Below are 18,517 nucleotides of genomic sequence, written 5' to 3'. Positions count from 1 at the left end.
CTTAGCATGGAAAATATGTGAAAGAAGAAAAGCTTACCTGTTCTCCATGAAAATATATACCAGGATGGGAATACCACTGTCAAATACCAAAGAATACATTTCCAATCATCTAGAACAAGATTAAAGAAATCAAATTTTCATGGCAAACCCCTTCTACTCCCTGAATTTCTATGTATTTGACTCTTTCAGAGAATTTTATTGCCACCGGCAAGTTTATGGAAATCAGATTGGGATTGCAGACTCTCCAGCACCAGTTCAATTCAGTCTTTCCATTAACATCTGCAACTTTGACTTCCTGAGCTTTGTTCACTTACTAAGATGCTTTTGAGACCCGTCAAAAAGACTTACACTCTTTTTATTCTTTGACAGAATGAAAGAACTTGGCTTAAGTTATATAATTTCCCAAATGGGCTGGAAGTTTTTGGCAGGAGCACTTAGTGTTTGCCATCTGACATGACCTCAAAGATCCATAGATAGCCACAGTTAAAAAGGCTTCATCTCCATACTCCTGTCTTCCATGATATTTCCTGCTGTGCTGAGGGCTACCCCATCCCCCACTGATGTAGTGTCCTTTGAGTCACAGGAGGTGCCAATGCTGTTCTTCCAGTAAATTCTGAACCTTTCATAACCCATTCTGCAGTCTGTAGGCAGCAGTGGCTTATGGAAGATGAAAAGTAGTAGAATATGTGTGCTTCCCATCTCATGCAAAAGTTAAATAAAGGTCTGATGAAATCAACACATACATTTCACAAATGGACTATAAAGTCTTAAAGTCTATTTAATTTATTTAAAGATAAAGTTGTATTTGAGATATTTTACTATTATGAAGTGGTTGTTTTTGCATAAGTGCCAGGGAAAAGAGAACCCCTTCAATCACCTCAGTTTTGGGGAATTAAATTCATAGGAAATGTTGAGTCATTTCTATTATATAATCACTATAGTTATGCAGTTGTTGCAGCTACACACTGGTGGTGAAGAACCTTCAATGTCTTATAAGAACTGATTCCCCATGCACCCATGAGCACTGATGTAATTCCTAAATGCTTCTGCTCACTCAGACCATAGGAGCTTTCTTTCAAGTCCAAATGCATTTCCCAAAGACTAAGGTCTTGATATTCTCTCACTTGGGAAACACTTCCTTCAAGTATGCACCAGTGTGCTTTCTTACCTTCTTATGTCTATGAGGGGGTTCCATTTCCTCTTGGCTGCCTTTGCTAACCACTCCATTGAAAACCATGCCCTTTTTAATGACATTATCTTTCCTGCTTCATATTTCATTATATAGTATGCAACAAGAAAAAGGAGTGCACTATTAATACAAAAATCAATTTGCATGGATCTTAGGGGCATTATGCTAAACATAAAAAAGAGACTAATCTCAAAAGTTATGCATGCTACATGCACCTGATTTACATACCATTCTCAGAATGGCACTTTTATTTATTTATTTATTTTTGAGGATTTTGTGTTTGTTTGTTTGTTTTAGAGATAGTAGTTGGGTTCATCTCGACAGGCTCCTACATGCATAGAAGTCAATTTCAGTTCTTGAGATCCCTTGTCCCTCCTTTTCCCTCCAGTCTTCCCTCCCCTCTTCCATTCTTCTTCTACTGGACTTCCTTTCTTCTCATCTATTAATTTACATATGATTGGTTCTCTGTTATCCTCTCTTTTCCTCCCCTTTTCTTTATTTTACTTGAGCTCCCCGAATATATGAGAAAAAACATTCAACCTTTGAGTTTCTGAGTTTGGCTATTTTCACTTACCAGGATATTCTCTATTTCCATCAATTTATTGGCAAATGCCATAGTTTCATTCTTTTTTATGGCTGGGTAGAACTACATATACCATAAATTCTTAATCCATTCATCTATTGACAGGGATCTGGGTTGATTCCATAATTTAGCTATTGTAAATTGGGCTGTTATAAACACCGAGGTGGCTGTGTCCCTGTAGTACACTGATCATTAACCTTTGGATATTTATGGAGGAGTGGGATACCTAGGTGAAATGGTGGTTCCATCCTTAGCTTTTTAAGGAATATCCATACTGCTTTTCACAGTGGTTGTACTTGTCTGCCACCCTATCAATAATGTACAAATATACTTTTCCCCCACAACCTCACTAGCATTTATCATTGTCCATATTCTTGATCATTGCCATTTTGACTGGAGTGAGATGAAATCTTAGGGTAGTTTTGATTTGTATTTCCTTGATTGCTAGAGATGTCGAACATTGTTTCATATATTTGTTGGTCATTTGTGTTTCTTTTGAGAAGTTTCTGTTTAATTCTTCTGTTGATTTATTGATTGGTTTATTTCTGTTTTTTTTAGTGTGTTTTTTTATTTCTTTGTATATTTTGAATATTGATCTCCCATCAGAGAAGTAGCTGGCCAAGATTTTCTCTCATTCTGTAGCTCTCTCTTTGCATTTTTAATCATTTCCTTTGCGGTAGAGAAGCATCCCACTTATTGGTTCTTGGTTTCATTTCTTGCACTTTGGGGGTCTTGTTAAGGAAGTCATTGCCAGAACCTTTATGATAGAGTGTTGTTTCTACATTTTCTTCTATTGTTGTAAAGTCTCTAGCCTAATTCCTAAGTCTATGATCTATTTCAATTTAAGTTTTGTGTAGGGTGAGAGAAAAAGTTCTAATTTCACTTTTCTACATATAACTGTCCAGTTTTCCCAGGACTATTTGTTAAAAAGGCTATAGGTTTGTGGATTTGTGGATTTGTCTGTGTCTTAATTTCATTGGTCTTCATGTCTATTTTGATGCCAAAACCATGCTGTTTTTTTTACTACAGTTCTTCAGTTTGTTCTTTCTTTATTTCTTTTGGTACTAAGGATTGAAATCAGGGGCACTCAGCCACTGAGCAACATTCCCAGCCCGATTTTGTATTTTATTTAGAGGCAGGCCCTCACTGAGTTGCTTAGTACCTCAATTTTGCTGAAGCTGGCTTTGAACTTGTGATCCTCCTGCCTCAGCCTCCCAAGGTGCTGGGATTAGAGGCATGTGCCACCACGCCAGGCCTTACTACAGTTCTGTAGTATAATTTCAGAGAAGGTATTATGATGCTTCTTGCTTTACTTTTCTTTATTATTATTGATATGGCTCTTCTCAATCTCTTATTCTTCCAAGTGAATTTAAGAATTGGTTCTTCTAATTCTGTGAAGAATGTCATTGGTATTTTAATGGGAATTGCACTGAATCTGTATAGCACTGTTGGTAGTATAGCCATTTTGACAATATCAATTCTGCCTATCCAAGAACATGGGAGGTCTTTCTATTTTCTAACATCCTTAATTTAATTCTCTGTGTTCTATAGTTTTCATTATAGAGCTCTTTTAAATTATTGGTTAGATTAATTCTCAAGTTGTTATTATTATTATTATTATTATTATTATTTTAGTTTTCCTGATTTCTTCCTCAGGTGAATCATTGATGGACTATAGAAAAGCTACAGATTTATGGTTGTTGATTTTATATCCTGCTACTTTGAAAAATTCATCTATAAGCTCCAGAAGTGAGAATGACAAAATTAAGATGAGACATAATGGTTTTCACAGATCGGAGAAAGCAAGGGAGGATGTGACTATAACAAAGATGCCTAAGTGTTCCTTTTTCAAAAATTCTTTTTATTAATTTTTTAATTTATATATGACAGTCAAATGCATTGCAATTCTTATTACACATATAGAGCACAATTTTTCACATCTCTGGTTGTATACAAAGTATATTCACACCAATTCATGTCTTTATGCATGTACTTTGTGAGGACAGAACAATCTACATCTTAATTGGGATGATGATGATGGACATGTTTGAGAAAGTGTCATAGAATCATACACAAGGAGATACCAAAATTAAATGCCTGTTTAAGCTGGTAAAATCTGAATAAGATTTATGGTGTGTATAATTTTATTGTGCCAGTTGAGTTCTTTGTTTTGATAACTTACTGTTATGAAGCCAGACGTCACCACTAGGGAGAGTTTGGTAATGGGTACATGAGACTTCAGTGTTTTACTTCCTAAATCTGTATGCATCTCTATTTAAAAGTAAAAGTAAATAAAATTAAAAGATTCTTCTCAGTGATGATCATGATGAAATGTGCTATATATTTATTTATTTATTTTCTTTACATTCTCCCTCTCTCCCTAATACTATATAAGATCTATATGAGCAAGGAATTCTTATTGGTTTTCTTCAGTGCTATAACTATGGTAAATAAAGCAATTTCCAGCAGAGTAAGCTCTCTATGAGCAGTTAATGAATAATTTACAATTAATGAATGTAATATTTTACATTTAAAGACTCATCTTAACATTATGGTTAATATCATGACCTTTGATTTTGATCCTTGCTTTGCTCTTTTAAAAAGAAGCAGATCTTTATCAACCTACTTGAACTTTTTATTTAGTTTTCTCACTCAGAAATTTAATAATGCTTAAAAGGTTAAATTTAAAAATCACATATGCAATAATGTGCAATAATACAGAACTGGTAAAAATTTTGAGGTGAATTTCTTTTAAAGAATCACAGGAATATGGTTAATCTTTCCAAAATGTACATAATTTGACCTAGTAATTTATCAGAACTATGACTACAATTTGAAGTATGAATATAATTATCATAGTGTTTTATATAATGGGAATGTTTTGAAATAACCTAAATGTTCAATAACAGGTAAAAGGCTATGGGATTTTGCTGTATTGTTTTGTAATTTGGAGAACAGTTTTCTAAAAACAAAGAACCCATATAGCATTAATCCACAGTAACTTAAATTGACATCTTAGATCTCTCTTCTTCATTAACAACAGTATCCTTTATGTATAAAAATTCTCTTTCTACAGCGTCTTTTACAATACACACACACACACACACACACACACACACACATATATATATATATATATATTATATATTATACCAATAAATGCAAAATATTTTAGAAATTATAATGAAGAGTAAGTGATGATGTATACTATTAATTTCAGCTTCCTGGCACTATTCAATTGGCAAACAAAGGCAATGTAAATTATTGATAAAATGCCTTCCACTAGACTGTATTATTATATATGGTAGAATGATGGACACATTTACTAAGTGAAATGGAATTGCCAAACAAACCTCAAGAAAAAAATCTCCTTAATTTTATAACAACAATGACAAAACTATATCCCCACACTGAACATAATTAATAATTTTGCATATGGGAATACCACGGACAGAAATAATTTTACCCCCCAAATGAAAATCATTGTCAATCAGTCATCATTTATAAACCTAAGTCCTAAGTCAGTAATTGGTGTAAAATTGTATTTGAACTTCCATTATTCACACAAATATTTTTTTTTTCCAGTGCTGAGAATGGAATCCAGGGCCTCACCAGTGCTGGGCAAGTCTTCTACCACTAAACTACAACCCCAATTCTGCCACTGGTTTTTATATACTTTGTGCTCCACCTCTTGTCATTCATTTAATCAGAAAAAAACCTAATGACTATAGTTTTCATCTACAGTGTACTGATGTTAGGGTTACCACAGAGATTAAGATCTGGTTAGAGCCTTGAATAATTTTAAGGCCACAAGGGGTGAAAATGTGTGAAAATATGAATCAAACACAATAAACTATTGATCAATAAAGTTATGTATAATAAACCCACACTTTATTATGTTTCAGAAACACTGGATAAAATACCACCTCTAAAATAATATTTTGCACTTAAAGCTAATATAAATTATTTTGACCATTAAGTCTTGTTTATTTTTGGATTGAGGCCTCTTAAATATGCATTAGCCTCATGACTAATTATATTCTCTACACCCTCTGTTCTCAGAAACACTAAGGTCCTTTCCATTTGGCTAATAAAGAGTCTCTCAAGCTTACATCCTATCTTTGAGTTGCTTAATTCACTAACATATATTCTTTAGCTGCTTTTCTTTTAAATATAGGCCACATGAAAGCAACTAAAAGGTAATTGGTGTGAGCTCCAATTAAGAATCATCAAATTTCTGGGTTAAAATAATCAGAAAACTCTGCTTCGAGATTTCTTTTTCACATTTTTTTTCACCCAGGAGTTTTCTATTTCTACTAAAAATCATTATTTTTATAATTTTCAGAAAAGCTTTTCCAGTATATGCTACCTTCCAAACTAGATATGATTAACTTGAACAAAGTATACTGTGCTTAATTGAACTCTAAAGCAAGAAAAATAAAGGATTGTATAATCTTCAGGAATTTTACCTGATATATTGGTTGGAAAGTCATATCTCTTTCTACTTGTGTTTATGGTATGATATATCTCAGAGAGGACAATAATCCTTCCTGGATCAATGAAAGATATTGAAATTTAACTCACCCAATATAGCCAACCTATGAAATATTTCTTTTCACAATGCCTGGGATGGACAGACATCTATTCATATATTGAAATTCTAAAAAAATAAAGTAGGATGAAGGACTTCCACTCTGGCTCTTTTATTTGTGAACCAACTACAATGAAGAGAGGCCATCTTTATGGCAATTGAAACTCTTACCTCCTGGTACCATTTGATATCAAGTGTCTTTTTTTTTGAATTTTTTAATATTTATTTTTTAGTTTTCGGCGGACACAACATCTTTGTATGTGGTGCTTGAGGATCGAACCCGGGCCGCACGCATGCCAGGAGAGCGCGCTACCACTTGAGCCACATACCCAGCCCACAAGTGTCTTAATTTGACATGAAAACCAACAAACACACAGACATACAATTTATATTCTCTGTAATTGTCCTCCAGTGCTGAAACTATCTTTCTATTTATTATCCTACCTATATATTTTTTTCTTTTCACAACATTTATAATTCCTTCCATGACAGTCTCTACATATTTAAGAAGGATGCTTCTCTCCCATGTAATCTCCAACAGAGTACAGTATGCCAGGTGTTTTTCCTCTGACACTTAGAACAATGGAATATTCATCTCCTGTGTTTGAGAGTAGCATTGAGCAACAGAAATATAAAACAAACTTTTCATATGTTAAGTTTAATTTTTAATAGCAACACTAATAAGAAGTTGAGAAAAGGTAAAATAAATTTAATAATCTATTTTATTTAACTCACTGTATGTAAACTATTGTTTCAAAATATAAAATTTCATCAACAATTTGCAGTCTTCTGTTTTATATTAAGTCTGCAAAATCTGGAGCATGCATTTTATACCTCAATTCAGATTAGCTATATCTCAAATGTTCAACAGCATGCACGGCTGGTGGTTACAGTTCTAGATAGTTTAATTTTATTAACTCAGCCTAGAGATAGGTCAGTGTTTCTAAAGTTTATATCTCTCAGCTTAAATTCATAATGACACATATTCTATAGAAATACCCAAATTGTCTGGAGGTATGGCACATTAGTAGAGAGTTTGCCTAACATGTCTAAAGCCCTAAATCCAATCCCAGCACTGCCAAGACACAACAAAGCAAACATAACATTCATCAATTACTCAATTACTATCCATCCTTCTGTACTTTGAGAACCAGAGTTTTAGACATCGCATGCTTAAATTCACTCTGCTATTAAGTTTAATGATGTTAACTGGTCAGCATTAGCACTTTCAGATTATCTGTCATATTAATTCTGTAGCCCACTAAATCAGCTCTCCATTCCAGCCTACTCATTGAAAACTGTAATCGTATTCTTTTATATATTTATTAAAACTCCTTTAAGCATATGCAATAGGAAAGGTTCATGAAAATAATACCAGCTTATGATATATCGAATCCCATGCACATAATACTAATCACAATCCTATGAGCATGAATATTCAACTACATTTAAGACCACCGAATTTCACTAGCAGTCACCACATAATCTAAATCTAACTTCACAATGATGTCATGATGTACTATCCAAAGCCTTGGTGCACTTTAATTATTTCATCTCAGGATAATGATGCAAAAGAAACCATCAATGAGTCCCATCACTTGATTTTCCTGCCCTAGCACTCTCTTTTCCCACGTGGAATCACAGATGTTCCTACAATGACAAGTAGACCCTAAAGGAAGTGATGGTTTATGAGTTTTAAGGCTAGATCAAACAAGGCATTACAGATTCTCCTTTGAAGTAAGCCATATACCATGCAATGAGGATACCCAAGTAGCGCAGTAGAAAGGTTCACACAGGAATAACGGAGGCTCATAAACAATAGTCACAGGAAACTTGCCAGCCCTGTGACTGAACTTCTTTGAAGTCCATCCTCAATCTCAGCCTAGCCAGCAGATGACTGCAGCTTCCACAACTGACATCAGTCACCTAATGGACCCCATTGGGGACTGCACATCTGAGCCTCTCCAGCATCTCTGATGCACAGAATCCATGATCACACTTAAAATACAGTTTTATACCATTAAATCTGGCAGAATGCAGCATTAGTTATTCAAAGTAATATGTTTATAGTTAAAATGACTTTGTTTTGCTAATATAGTACTTCCCAAGGTATATCTTTTTGTACTCTCTTACAAACTTATCCATGAAAAAGAGATATGTGTAAGGAAACTATCTTGGGTTGCAATGAATATATTTTCTTTTATTTAATGACTAGTAACATAGTTGTTTATTAAAATCTCTATGAAGACTTATAATGTAGAATTCTGCTAACTCTTATTTATTCTAATAATTCCCAACTCTATGTGGACTAACTACTTTCTCCATATTAAGTCTATTAAAATTTTGTGTAGATCACATGCAAAATTTTGCCATCCAACAAACTCTAAGGAAATAGGTAATTTTATTTCCTTAGATATTTATCTGAAAGTAATAAAAATATATGTAAAAGATTTAATTCAATAAATACTTTCAGGGATTTATTAACTTAAAGAAAAATCTACTAGCTTGATATATTTATATATGTAGATACTTGTTTTAAGAATGTTAAGTCCAAAGTCAACATTCATATTGTAAACGTGTGCAAAAAAAATAACTTTTACATTCCCTATATCCATATATTGTTTTTTTAAAAACGCTGTTTCAATCATGTGGCTGAATTAGTGATAAATATATTTTAATAGATATCTCTTTGTCATTCCTTATCATCTTTATTTTTAAAAAGAAGTTAAATGGGTAGAAACTTTAGGAACAGTATCTATGTCAGGAAAAATCATGCATTTGATGGGCATGAGAAGGCAGAAAAATTGCAGGATGAACTGGAAGTCACATATATTAGAATATGGTCACTTACCTAGACTGTACTTTTCCTGAATTTATCATTAATAAGATTATTTGAAATATTAATGTACCCAAGTGTATGAAACTTAACAGCCTAGACAATCCCAGGACCAGACCATGCACTCCCACAGACTTCTTAAATATGTCTCTGTAATTGTAAAGCACTGAAGTATTAAGACAGAGAATTTAATTAGATAATTCACTAGAGAAGAGTTACTTTTTCAAGCAGTAGTGCATGCAGGATTCATTTTACAGTGATTACTTCTCAGATAAAATAGGTATTTATTATAAAAAGAATTTTGCCCACAGACCTACAGAGTACTAGGGACCTAAACTAAAATGAAAACATCCTTTCCTAGAGAGTTGACAATACTTTCTGCAGAGCATTAAGTGTGGAGGTCAGAGGTCAACACAGCACATGCAGCCCAGGTAAAACTGATAGGTTTCCTCTGTCACACAAGAATTAAATGAATCTTTCAGCTACTACTTTTGCATTCAGAGAGAGCTCATTCTCATGCAGATTTATGTACTATTATGCATAAAGGGCAATTCTAATTATGCTGAAGCAATAGTAAATTTGATTAAAGTTTCTGCTGTAAACATAAGACATAATAAGGAAGAAGTTGACAGTGTAAAACAGTTATTTAGTCCACTTAACATGTATTTTAAATCCAGGCAATAAGAAAATCATAAATAAGAATTAATTAAAAGAGATTTAAAAGCTATTGTTTTTACTTTGTGTTGTTCTTTAAAAAATATTTTTTCTTACATTTCTCCATAAAATATATAGTATTTGTGTTAACTTTTCAAGGATGATTTAAAAATTTAACTATTAAATAAATTGAATCAACCATAATTCCAAATATAATAGGATGATATATGATGAGAAATAGATTTAATGGTTAAATTCAAATGATAGACATGATTCAGAATAACAGAAAAACCATTTAGTCTGATGTTGGGACTGTCAAACACTGAATGATAATTCTTTTTTTTTAAAAAAAAAAAACTTCTATTTTTATTTATTTGTTTAGTTTTGGGGTCTGTGTTTTAAATACAGGGGCATTACCACTGAACTATGTCTCCAGCTCTTTTTTTTATTTTAGTTTTGAGATAGGATATCAGTAAGTTGCTGAGGCTGGAGGTATGCATCACCATGCCCAGCTATATGATGTTTCTTAACCACAGATATTCTTATTCCTGGATTTTATCATATCAACATTTAATCATATTTTGAAATATTTTATTCATTTTTACAAAACATTTTAAATTTTTGTCATTAAAAGGCAATAGTTTAGATAGTAATCTTTAAGAAACAATTTCAAAAGTCTAGATATTAAAATAAAATATATAATCACTAAGCTTAGAGCAGTATAATAAATGGCACCTGAGTGTTAAACATAATATGTATAATAAAAGTTTCTGCTATCTTCCAATTAATAAATTAGAATCTAGTTGATATGATTTCAAGTTAATGGAAAATAATTATTTGAAAGTATAGATTAAATACATAAAGACATTAAGAACTTTTCTCAAAATAGTAGGGTAATCAAAAGACTGGGGACTTTGGAGATAGAAGAATGGGACTAAGTTCTTACTCTGAAATGGACTCCTAAGCATATTGCATAACATCTCTAATTCTTTGTACTTTCTAAAATATTGTGCCAACCTCCAAGAATCAGGGGCTTTAGGGTGTTTAAAGTGATAAAACACACTTCTTGTGTTAGTGGCACAATTTGAGTGTTCAACAAATTCTTGCTTCATCTTTTATAATAACATTTTGAAACATAGGCCAAAGAAGAAGAAGGGTAATGAAAAGGAAAGGAGCAAGGATTGGACTAATCTAACACAAAAGTGTACTATTCCTGTACGTATTTTATAGTGTAATCAACAGTAGGTGATACAAATTATGATATATGAAATGGAATGTTCTATAGTAGGGAGCATGGACAATCTCAACATTCAACTCTTGAAAAGTATGGATAAATTTTGCAAATGTTTCATTGAACACATTTTAAATATATAAGGTGAGCCTTAAAATGTGTTATATCCTACTCTCTATAAAAGTAACAAAACAGGAATTATCATTTACTAAGCATTATCTTAGGCAGAGGCTATTATCCTGATTTCACACAATATACAAAAACTAACTCAAAATATATCAACAAACTAAACAGAAAAAATAAAAGTCTTAGAAGAAATCATAATGATCAAACCTTATGACCTTAAATTTTACACTGAATTTTTAGAGATGATATCAAAAGCATGTAGAACAGAGAAAAAAGGAATTGATCAGATGCCTTCAAACTTCAAGAAATTTTTGCATAAAAAGACTTTTTATGTGAAAAGGAAGACTATCTCCCAAATGTGAGAAAATATTTGGAAATCATATATCTGATAAAATTACTAACCACAATATGAAAACATCTTAAAATCAACAACAAAAAGACCGAAACAAAAAAAAATGAACAAAAGACTTGAATAGATATTACCCAAAAAAGAACTTTAAAAGCAAAGTGAAGAAGAACATGAATATATGCCAAGCATCATTGGCCACCAGGGAGGTACAATTCAAAAACCAAAGGAGACATTGATCCACAAACCACTAGGATAGTGGACAAACAGAAATTTGAATTCATAGGTATTTCTGGTCAAATGCAAAATGGCACAACCGCTTTAGAAAATATTTTGGTGTTTCCTCGAAAAATTAGATAGAATTATATGACCCAGAAATCTTACTTCTCTTTAAACCCCCATATTTGAAAACAGATACGCATAGAGCATGCTAAAGTACACACATTTTCATAGACTCACTATCCGTAATATGTGTGAAAAATACAAATTTGCCCATTAGTGTATAAAAAAATAAGGGTTCATTCACAGAATTAGATATTATTTAATTACAAAAACTAATAAAATACTGGCACATGCTACAAAATAGGTGAACTTGGGTATTAAGTAAAAGAAGGCAGATTAAAGGCTACATGTGCTGATTTTATTTATATGAATTTTCCAAAATATATAAATTCATATATAGACATATCATATTATAAGTTATCCCTGTAGAGTAGTAGAGAATGGGAATAATAGCAGGGTTCAGGATATTCTTTAAGCAGGATTGAGATGTTCTGGGAGCTTGGGGGTGTAGGTTGATAGTAGAGTACATGCTCGGCACTTATTACACAAATTACACAGTTTAATTCATTTTGTAGTATGTGAATTTTAGTGTAATAAAAATCATGATATATTTATTCAGAAGTGCATTTCTGAAAATGCATTCCATAGAAATATGAAATTAAAGGAAAAAAGAGTTATTCTTAAAATATTTTTAAATCATGGACAATTTTGAAACAGCTAAAGTTGAGGCACTAACGTTCAACAACAGGAAAGTTACTGAAATCCAAACACTGAGTTTTTCTGTTTGGGCCCATGTGCCTTAGAAAAAAGATAAAGAATGAATTAGTACAAGCCACTTCACTAGCCTGCAGCTATTCTCCCCTTATGGAAAGAGCCTGGATCAGTTTCTAAATCCTTCTGATCCTGCACTTCCCAGCTTTTCTGGGCCTAGCTTTACTCCTTTCTGAAATCAGGATAATAGACTCTGCCTAAGATAATGCTTAGTAAATGATAATTCCTGCTTCTTTACTTTTATACTTGGGAAGAAATAAAACTAATGCATCAAAATAATTGGTTTTAATGGATGTGTTTGGGTGACTGGATTTTGTATGACTGGTTTGAGCCTCTTTTTTTTAAAAAAATAAGTTTTGAGTTTCAGTTTAGGAGATTTTCTTCACTTATAGATTCTATAAATTAGAAGTTTTTATTTTGAATTATTACCGATTTACAGACAATTGTAAGAAATAAAACTGAGACATGCCATGTATCCTTGACCCAGCTTTCCTCAATAATAACAACTTGTACAACTAAACTGTAAGATTACAGATAGGATGGTGACATTTCTACAGTCAAGATAAAGTGTATCTATCTCCAGCTCATGCTGCTCCTTAATATAAAAAGTCACTCCCACATCACTTAAAACTATTAATCTGTTCTTCATGTGTACAATTTCCATTTCAAGAAGTGTTACATAAGTGGAATTATATACTTCATCAGATTTGGGGAGTTTGTTTTTCAACTCAGTTTAATCCTAGAGATTCATCCAGGTCTTTGAGTTATATCAAAAGCTTCTTTGTGGGCTGGGGTTGTGGCTCAGTGGTAGAGCACTTGCCTAGAATAGGCAAGGCACTGGGTTTGATCCTCAGCACCACATAAAAATAAATAAATAAAATAAAGGTATTGTGTCCAACTACAATTAAAAAAATAAAAACCTTCTATTTTTTTTTTTTAATCTCTGAGCTGAATGCTATTCTGTGACTCCACTGGTTTATTTAACCATCCCACCCTTTGAAGAACATCTTGATTATTTTAAGTTTTGGGTACTGACAAAAATAATCTATAAATATTGGAGTAGAGGTTTCAGTGTAAAAATAGATTTCATTTTTTTTTTCAGATAAATGCCCTGGAGTGAATCTGCTGTGTTGGATGGTATTACATGTTTGTTGTTTAAAGAAACTTCTAAAAAACAATTCAGAACCCTGGTATCACATTATGTATTCCCAGCAGCAATGTTGGAGTGATCCAGCCTCTCTGCATGCTTTCCATCATTTAGTGCTATTACTATATTTTTAAAATTTTAGCCATTATAATAGTTATGTAAGGATATTCTTTTGTGATTTTAACTTGCTTTCAGTCAATGCTAATGATGCTGAAATATTTTCATGTGCTTATTTGCCATCTGTGTAGCCTCTCCAGTGAAATGTCTTTTTATGTCTGGGTCCACTTTCTGATTGCATAGCTGTTTTGTTCTTGCTTTTAAGTGTTCAATTGTGAGAATGCTTTATATATGAACATTAGTTTTTTGTCAAATATGTGAAATGCAAATATTTTCTCCTAGAGGGTAGCTTTTATTTTCATCCTCACAGAGAGGTCTTTCACAGAGAAATTGTTTTTCCTTTGATCAACTATGCTTTTGCTGTATGATTCAACTACTTCCTTAGCCTTACACCCCAGTCTTTTTTCCTATGTTTCCTTTCCTAAGGATTTGATAGATTTACATTTACTTTTTAAAAATATTCAATTTTTAGTTTTAGGTGAACACAATATCTTTATTTTACTTTTATGTGGTGCTGAGGATTGAACCCAGTGCCTCATGCATGTTAGGCAAGCACTCTACCACTGAGCCATAACACCAGCCCCAATAGATTTACATTTAAAATTTCAACTCATGATTTATTTGAGTTTGTGTAAGGTGCAAGGCTGAGGTCAATGTATTTTTGTTTTTGTTTTTTTTCCCCCCTATATATATTCAATTATTCCCGAATCCTTTTGTTGGCAAAACCATCTTTCATCTACTGAATTGTTTTTGCACCTTTGCCAAAAATCACTTAAACACATTTATGAGGAACTGTTTCTGAATTCTATATTGTTTTTCATTGATCTATGTTTCTATCTTGCAGCTAGATCTAGTCTTGATTATTACAACTAAATCTGATTTTTACAGTTCACTCTGAGTTCAATATGGAAGTTATTTTAAATTTAAAAATTTCAGACAATGTTATTTTTGAAACTATTTAGAATATTTTAATAGCTTTATATCATATTATTTGCAATATCTGCAATTAAAGATAACATAGAACAGAAGTTACAAAAAAAGGACATGATATATAACAGGTAAAAAGGCCTTTGATTAGAATCCCTCATCTTTTTCAGCACAAATTAATTATTATAAATAAAAATGTAAACTCCTTTTAAATATATAGCAAATGTATATTCCAAAGGAATAAAACCATCAAATATCAGGTCTTTCATGCTGTGAAATTTCATGTATTCAAAGGCTCTCAAAGCATTATATGAGGCTGCCTTCCTTAAGTCCATAAATTTTTATTGTCCATCTTAAGCTCATAAAACTTTCTTGAATGATTTCCAATCATTTATTCTTTACAGAAACTAATCTGCTGAATTGTGTTTCCAACATTCACTTTGCTTTTTAACTGTGCGAATTATATCTACGTACAAAATACTCAACAACCATACATACTGCTCTAATTGTGCTCTAGAGCTGACATGGAATAATGAAACACTAATTGCAATTAGACCATTTTATTTGTTTAGAATTAATTTCTTGGCTTAGCTCACTTGCAGAATGTTCTACATCCACAAAGCTTACATGCAAATACCACCAAACAATTCAGTGACCACAATCTAAAACAATGTTTCCACCAGTCTGTTTCCAATGTATACACTACAGCTCTAGACAGAATTAGTAAGAAAGTCCCTATCTATACAGATGTGAAAAACTCTATTATATACAGCAAGGCTTAACCCTAACATTTCAAAAGCCCTCATTTGTTGGATTTGCCAAACTCTAACACATTCAGGGTAGGTACCCAAAAGCTCAGTCCAGTTAATTGCTAGCCAGATGTTAAAGAAAGGGCATTATCTACAACTATATCTTTTGCAAAGGGGCCATCAATATCCACCTACAATTACTGAATATGCCAAATTTTGTCTAAGGGAGTAGATGGCTACACATAAATGTGAATGGTCACCTGAATGTATGGCAAAGAAAAATGTTGTCAAACATAATTCTTTTACCTGTTTGACATCATATGCCAGAAGGACGTATTTTAAATCTGGTGAAACTGAATGCCTTGATGCTTTGAAGGTTACCTGGAAAAACAAACAAAAGGAACAATTATCTTTAAAAATTGAATTACAGAGAAATTAACATGCATTTGGATATATATCAAAATTATCTCAACTCATAATACTATTAAAATGTATATTATTAGTCTTATTATGCATATAAATGTGCATTAATTTATGTATGAGTATAGAGATGAATGCAAATCATTGATGAGAACATATTCATTTACAGAAAAGCATTTGTCAATATATCTTTCCATTTGCTATGCTTAAAGAGTAGCCTAACATTTTTATAAGTAAGAAAACTTACGCCTAACATTTTTACAAGATAAACATGTCATCTAGGATCTTAGGTCTAAAGTCTGCCATTTTTTAAACTACTTTCTTCTATTTATAGATAGGTGTTTTTGTCTATGTCTAGAAGGTTCTTTAACTTTATATACAAGACAAAGTAAGATCAAGAATACTGAGGAGTTGGACTGAAACATCTGATTGCTTAAAATTGTTTCATGCACAATTCTCTCTTATTGAAATAAAGCCAAACAAACACACACAAATACACACCACCACCACCACCACCACCACCACACTCCATACAGCTCTCCATACAGCTTTTCTTGGAGCCCAGGAAGAGATGGAAAATATGCTTAGAACACATGGTGGCAGGAAGAGAGAGTTGGGATTTTGGCAGTCTTTGTCTGCCACCACCATAATTATTCCCATTTTACAAATGAGAAATCTAACGCTTAGATAAGTTAACAGGCTCAACACAGCAATCCATGCATGCTTGAAAAAAATCTAGAATATAATTTTTTTAAAAAGTACTGGATTTTTGTCTAACAGCAGGGATGGTACTATTATTTTAATTCATTAGTAAATTTGATAAATCATTACTATACTATTTCATACCTTCATCTACTCAATCATTCAAGAACTAATTATTGAGCATATTTTAGAGACTAGACAAGGCTGGGTACTGGGGATGCCCCAGTGAATGATAGAGAAATTATCTCAAGTTTTCATGGAGTCCGAGACAGATATTGGGAAGTAATTACATGAATAATTACTGAGTTACACCTTTAGATGCATGATTCAAGGAAGAAATCTGGAGTGTTGTCCGAGTATATGAATCTGGGAGAATAGACAAGGCTCTCCTGAAGAATTGACCTTTAAGCTAAAGGAGATGACCTTCAAGAGGAGTACGAACACATATCTGGCCCTTGAATGTTCCTTGTCTTCCTACCCAGACCTAAAGAGCTGTCACTCAGAAATTTACTTTTTCACTCAGGAAAATGTATCATCTACCTACAGATACATTTTAAACAAAACTCAGACAAAACTCTGTATCTTGTTTAAGACATTGGCTTTCTCTCTCTCTCTCTCTCTCTCTCTCTCTCTCTCTCTCTCTCTCTCTCTCTCTCTTTTCTCTTTTTTTCTTTCAATCCAATACCTTCTCTTAGCAACAGTTTTGCAGCCACTTCCCCGCTTTCAGGCATGGCAAATAAATATCCCCATTGCTCTCAGGATTTAATAAAGAAGTTTCTGTTCTTCCTGTGCTAGCTCCTATGCAACAGACTGGGTTAGTTCCCCTCATTCATAGCATCTATGTATTTATTTTTTATTCTCTTCAATGTGGCATATTGAAACCATTGAAATTGTCAAATAACGAAAATGATTTTATATTTCCTTGTTGGATTAATCAAAAGAAAAAAGATATATTTACATCTGTGTCATAATATCTGAGCCTGTACTTTTTTGTTCTAACTAGTTGACTGTTTATATTTAAAGAAGACACACTAAAGACAGACACTCTTTAAAGAAAACTCCCAGGATAAAACATATTAAAACAGAAATATGTATCTGATTGTGTTTGATGTCAGACAACAACAACTACACACACTGTACCTGACTGGTTTTCAGCCTACAATTTAATAATAGAACATACCTGGTGACAAAAGGAACTTAAAATATACAGTGTAAAAGAAATACATTGAAGGTCTTGATTTTTTTTAACAGAGGCATTTGTGCAAGGTGTATCTAGAGAAGGCAAGCAAATTGAGTTGATAGATCAACAAAAGTCTACAAAATAGAATTGAAGAATTCTATAAACAAAATACAAACAAAATTAATAACAAAACACAAACAAAAATTAAAAGTATATTTTAAATGAATGATATAGTTTGCATGTATTTGCAAAGATATAGCTATAGATGTAAATATATATCTCTATCCATCTATCTATAACTATATATAAATATATATTATATATAACATATATAATACATATTATATCATAACTATATATAAATCATATATATATAACTATATATAAATATATATTATGTAACTATATATTACATATAAATATATATGTATATATATATATATATATATATATATATATATATATATATAATTCTGTACAGCCTATTTCAGGATAGTTTCCACAAGGCTGCTGTCTATAAAATACAGAAAGGGGTAAAGTCAGGGTTTCTGGTTTTGTGTTTTTTGTTTTGTTTTGTTTCTAACTTAGGGACTCCAAAATGCAATAGGTAGGATAAGAAACTCAGACTAATATTTACACAACTTGTTAGTATAATAAAAAGTGTCT

At 32.3% G+C, this 18,517-nt stretch overlaps 1 protein-coding gene across 1 annotated transcript in view; it reads right to left on the bottom strand.

The window, feature by feature from the left end:
* Window positions 1-18,517, bottom strand: part of Dpp10 (dipeptidyl peptidase like 10) — a 608,497-nt gene that overhangs the window by 272,124 nt on the left and 317,856 nt on the right. Inside the window, exon 5 of the mRNA XM_026397087.2 lies at window positions 15,856-15,930. Coding sequence (XP_026252872.2) covers window positions 15,856-15,930 — 75 coding nt within the window. The remainder of the gene's footprint in view (window positions 1-15,855; window positions 15,931-18,517) is intronic.

This window comes from Urocitellus parryii, chromosome 1 (genome assembly GCF_045843805.1).
Source record: "Urocitellus parryii isolate mUroPar1 chromosome 1, mUroPar1.hap1, whole genome shotgun sequence".
In the NCBI taxonomy this organism is placed as follows: domain Eukaryota; kingdom Metazoa; phylum Chordata; class Mammalia; order Rodentia; family Sciuridae; genus Urocitellus; species Urocitellus parryii.
The sequence above is the reverse complement of the archived record's forward strand: the minus strand, read 5'-3'. Positions and strand labels throughout refer to the sequence as shown.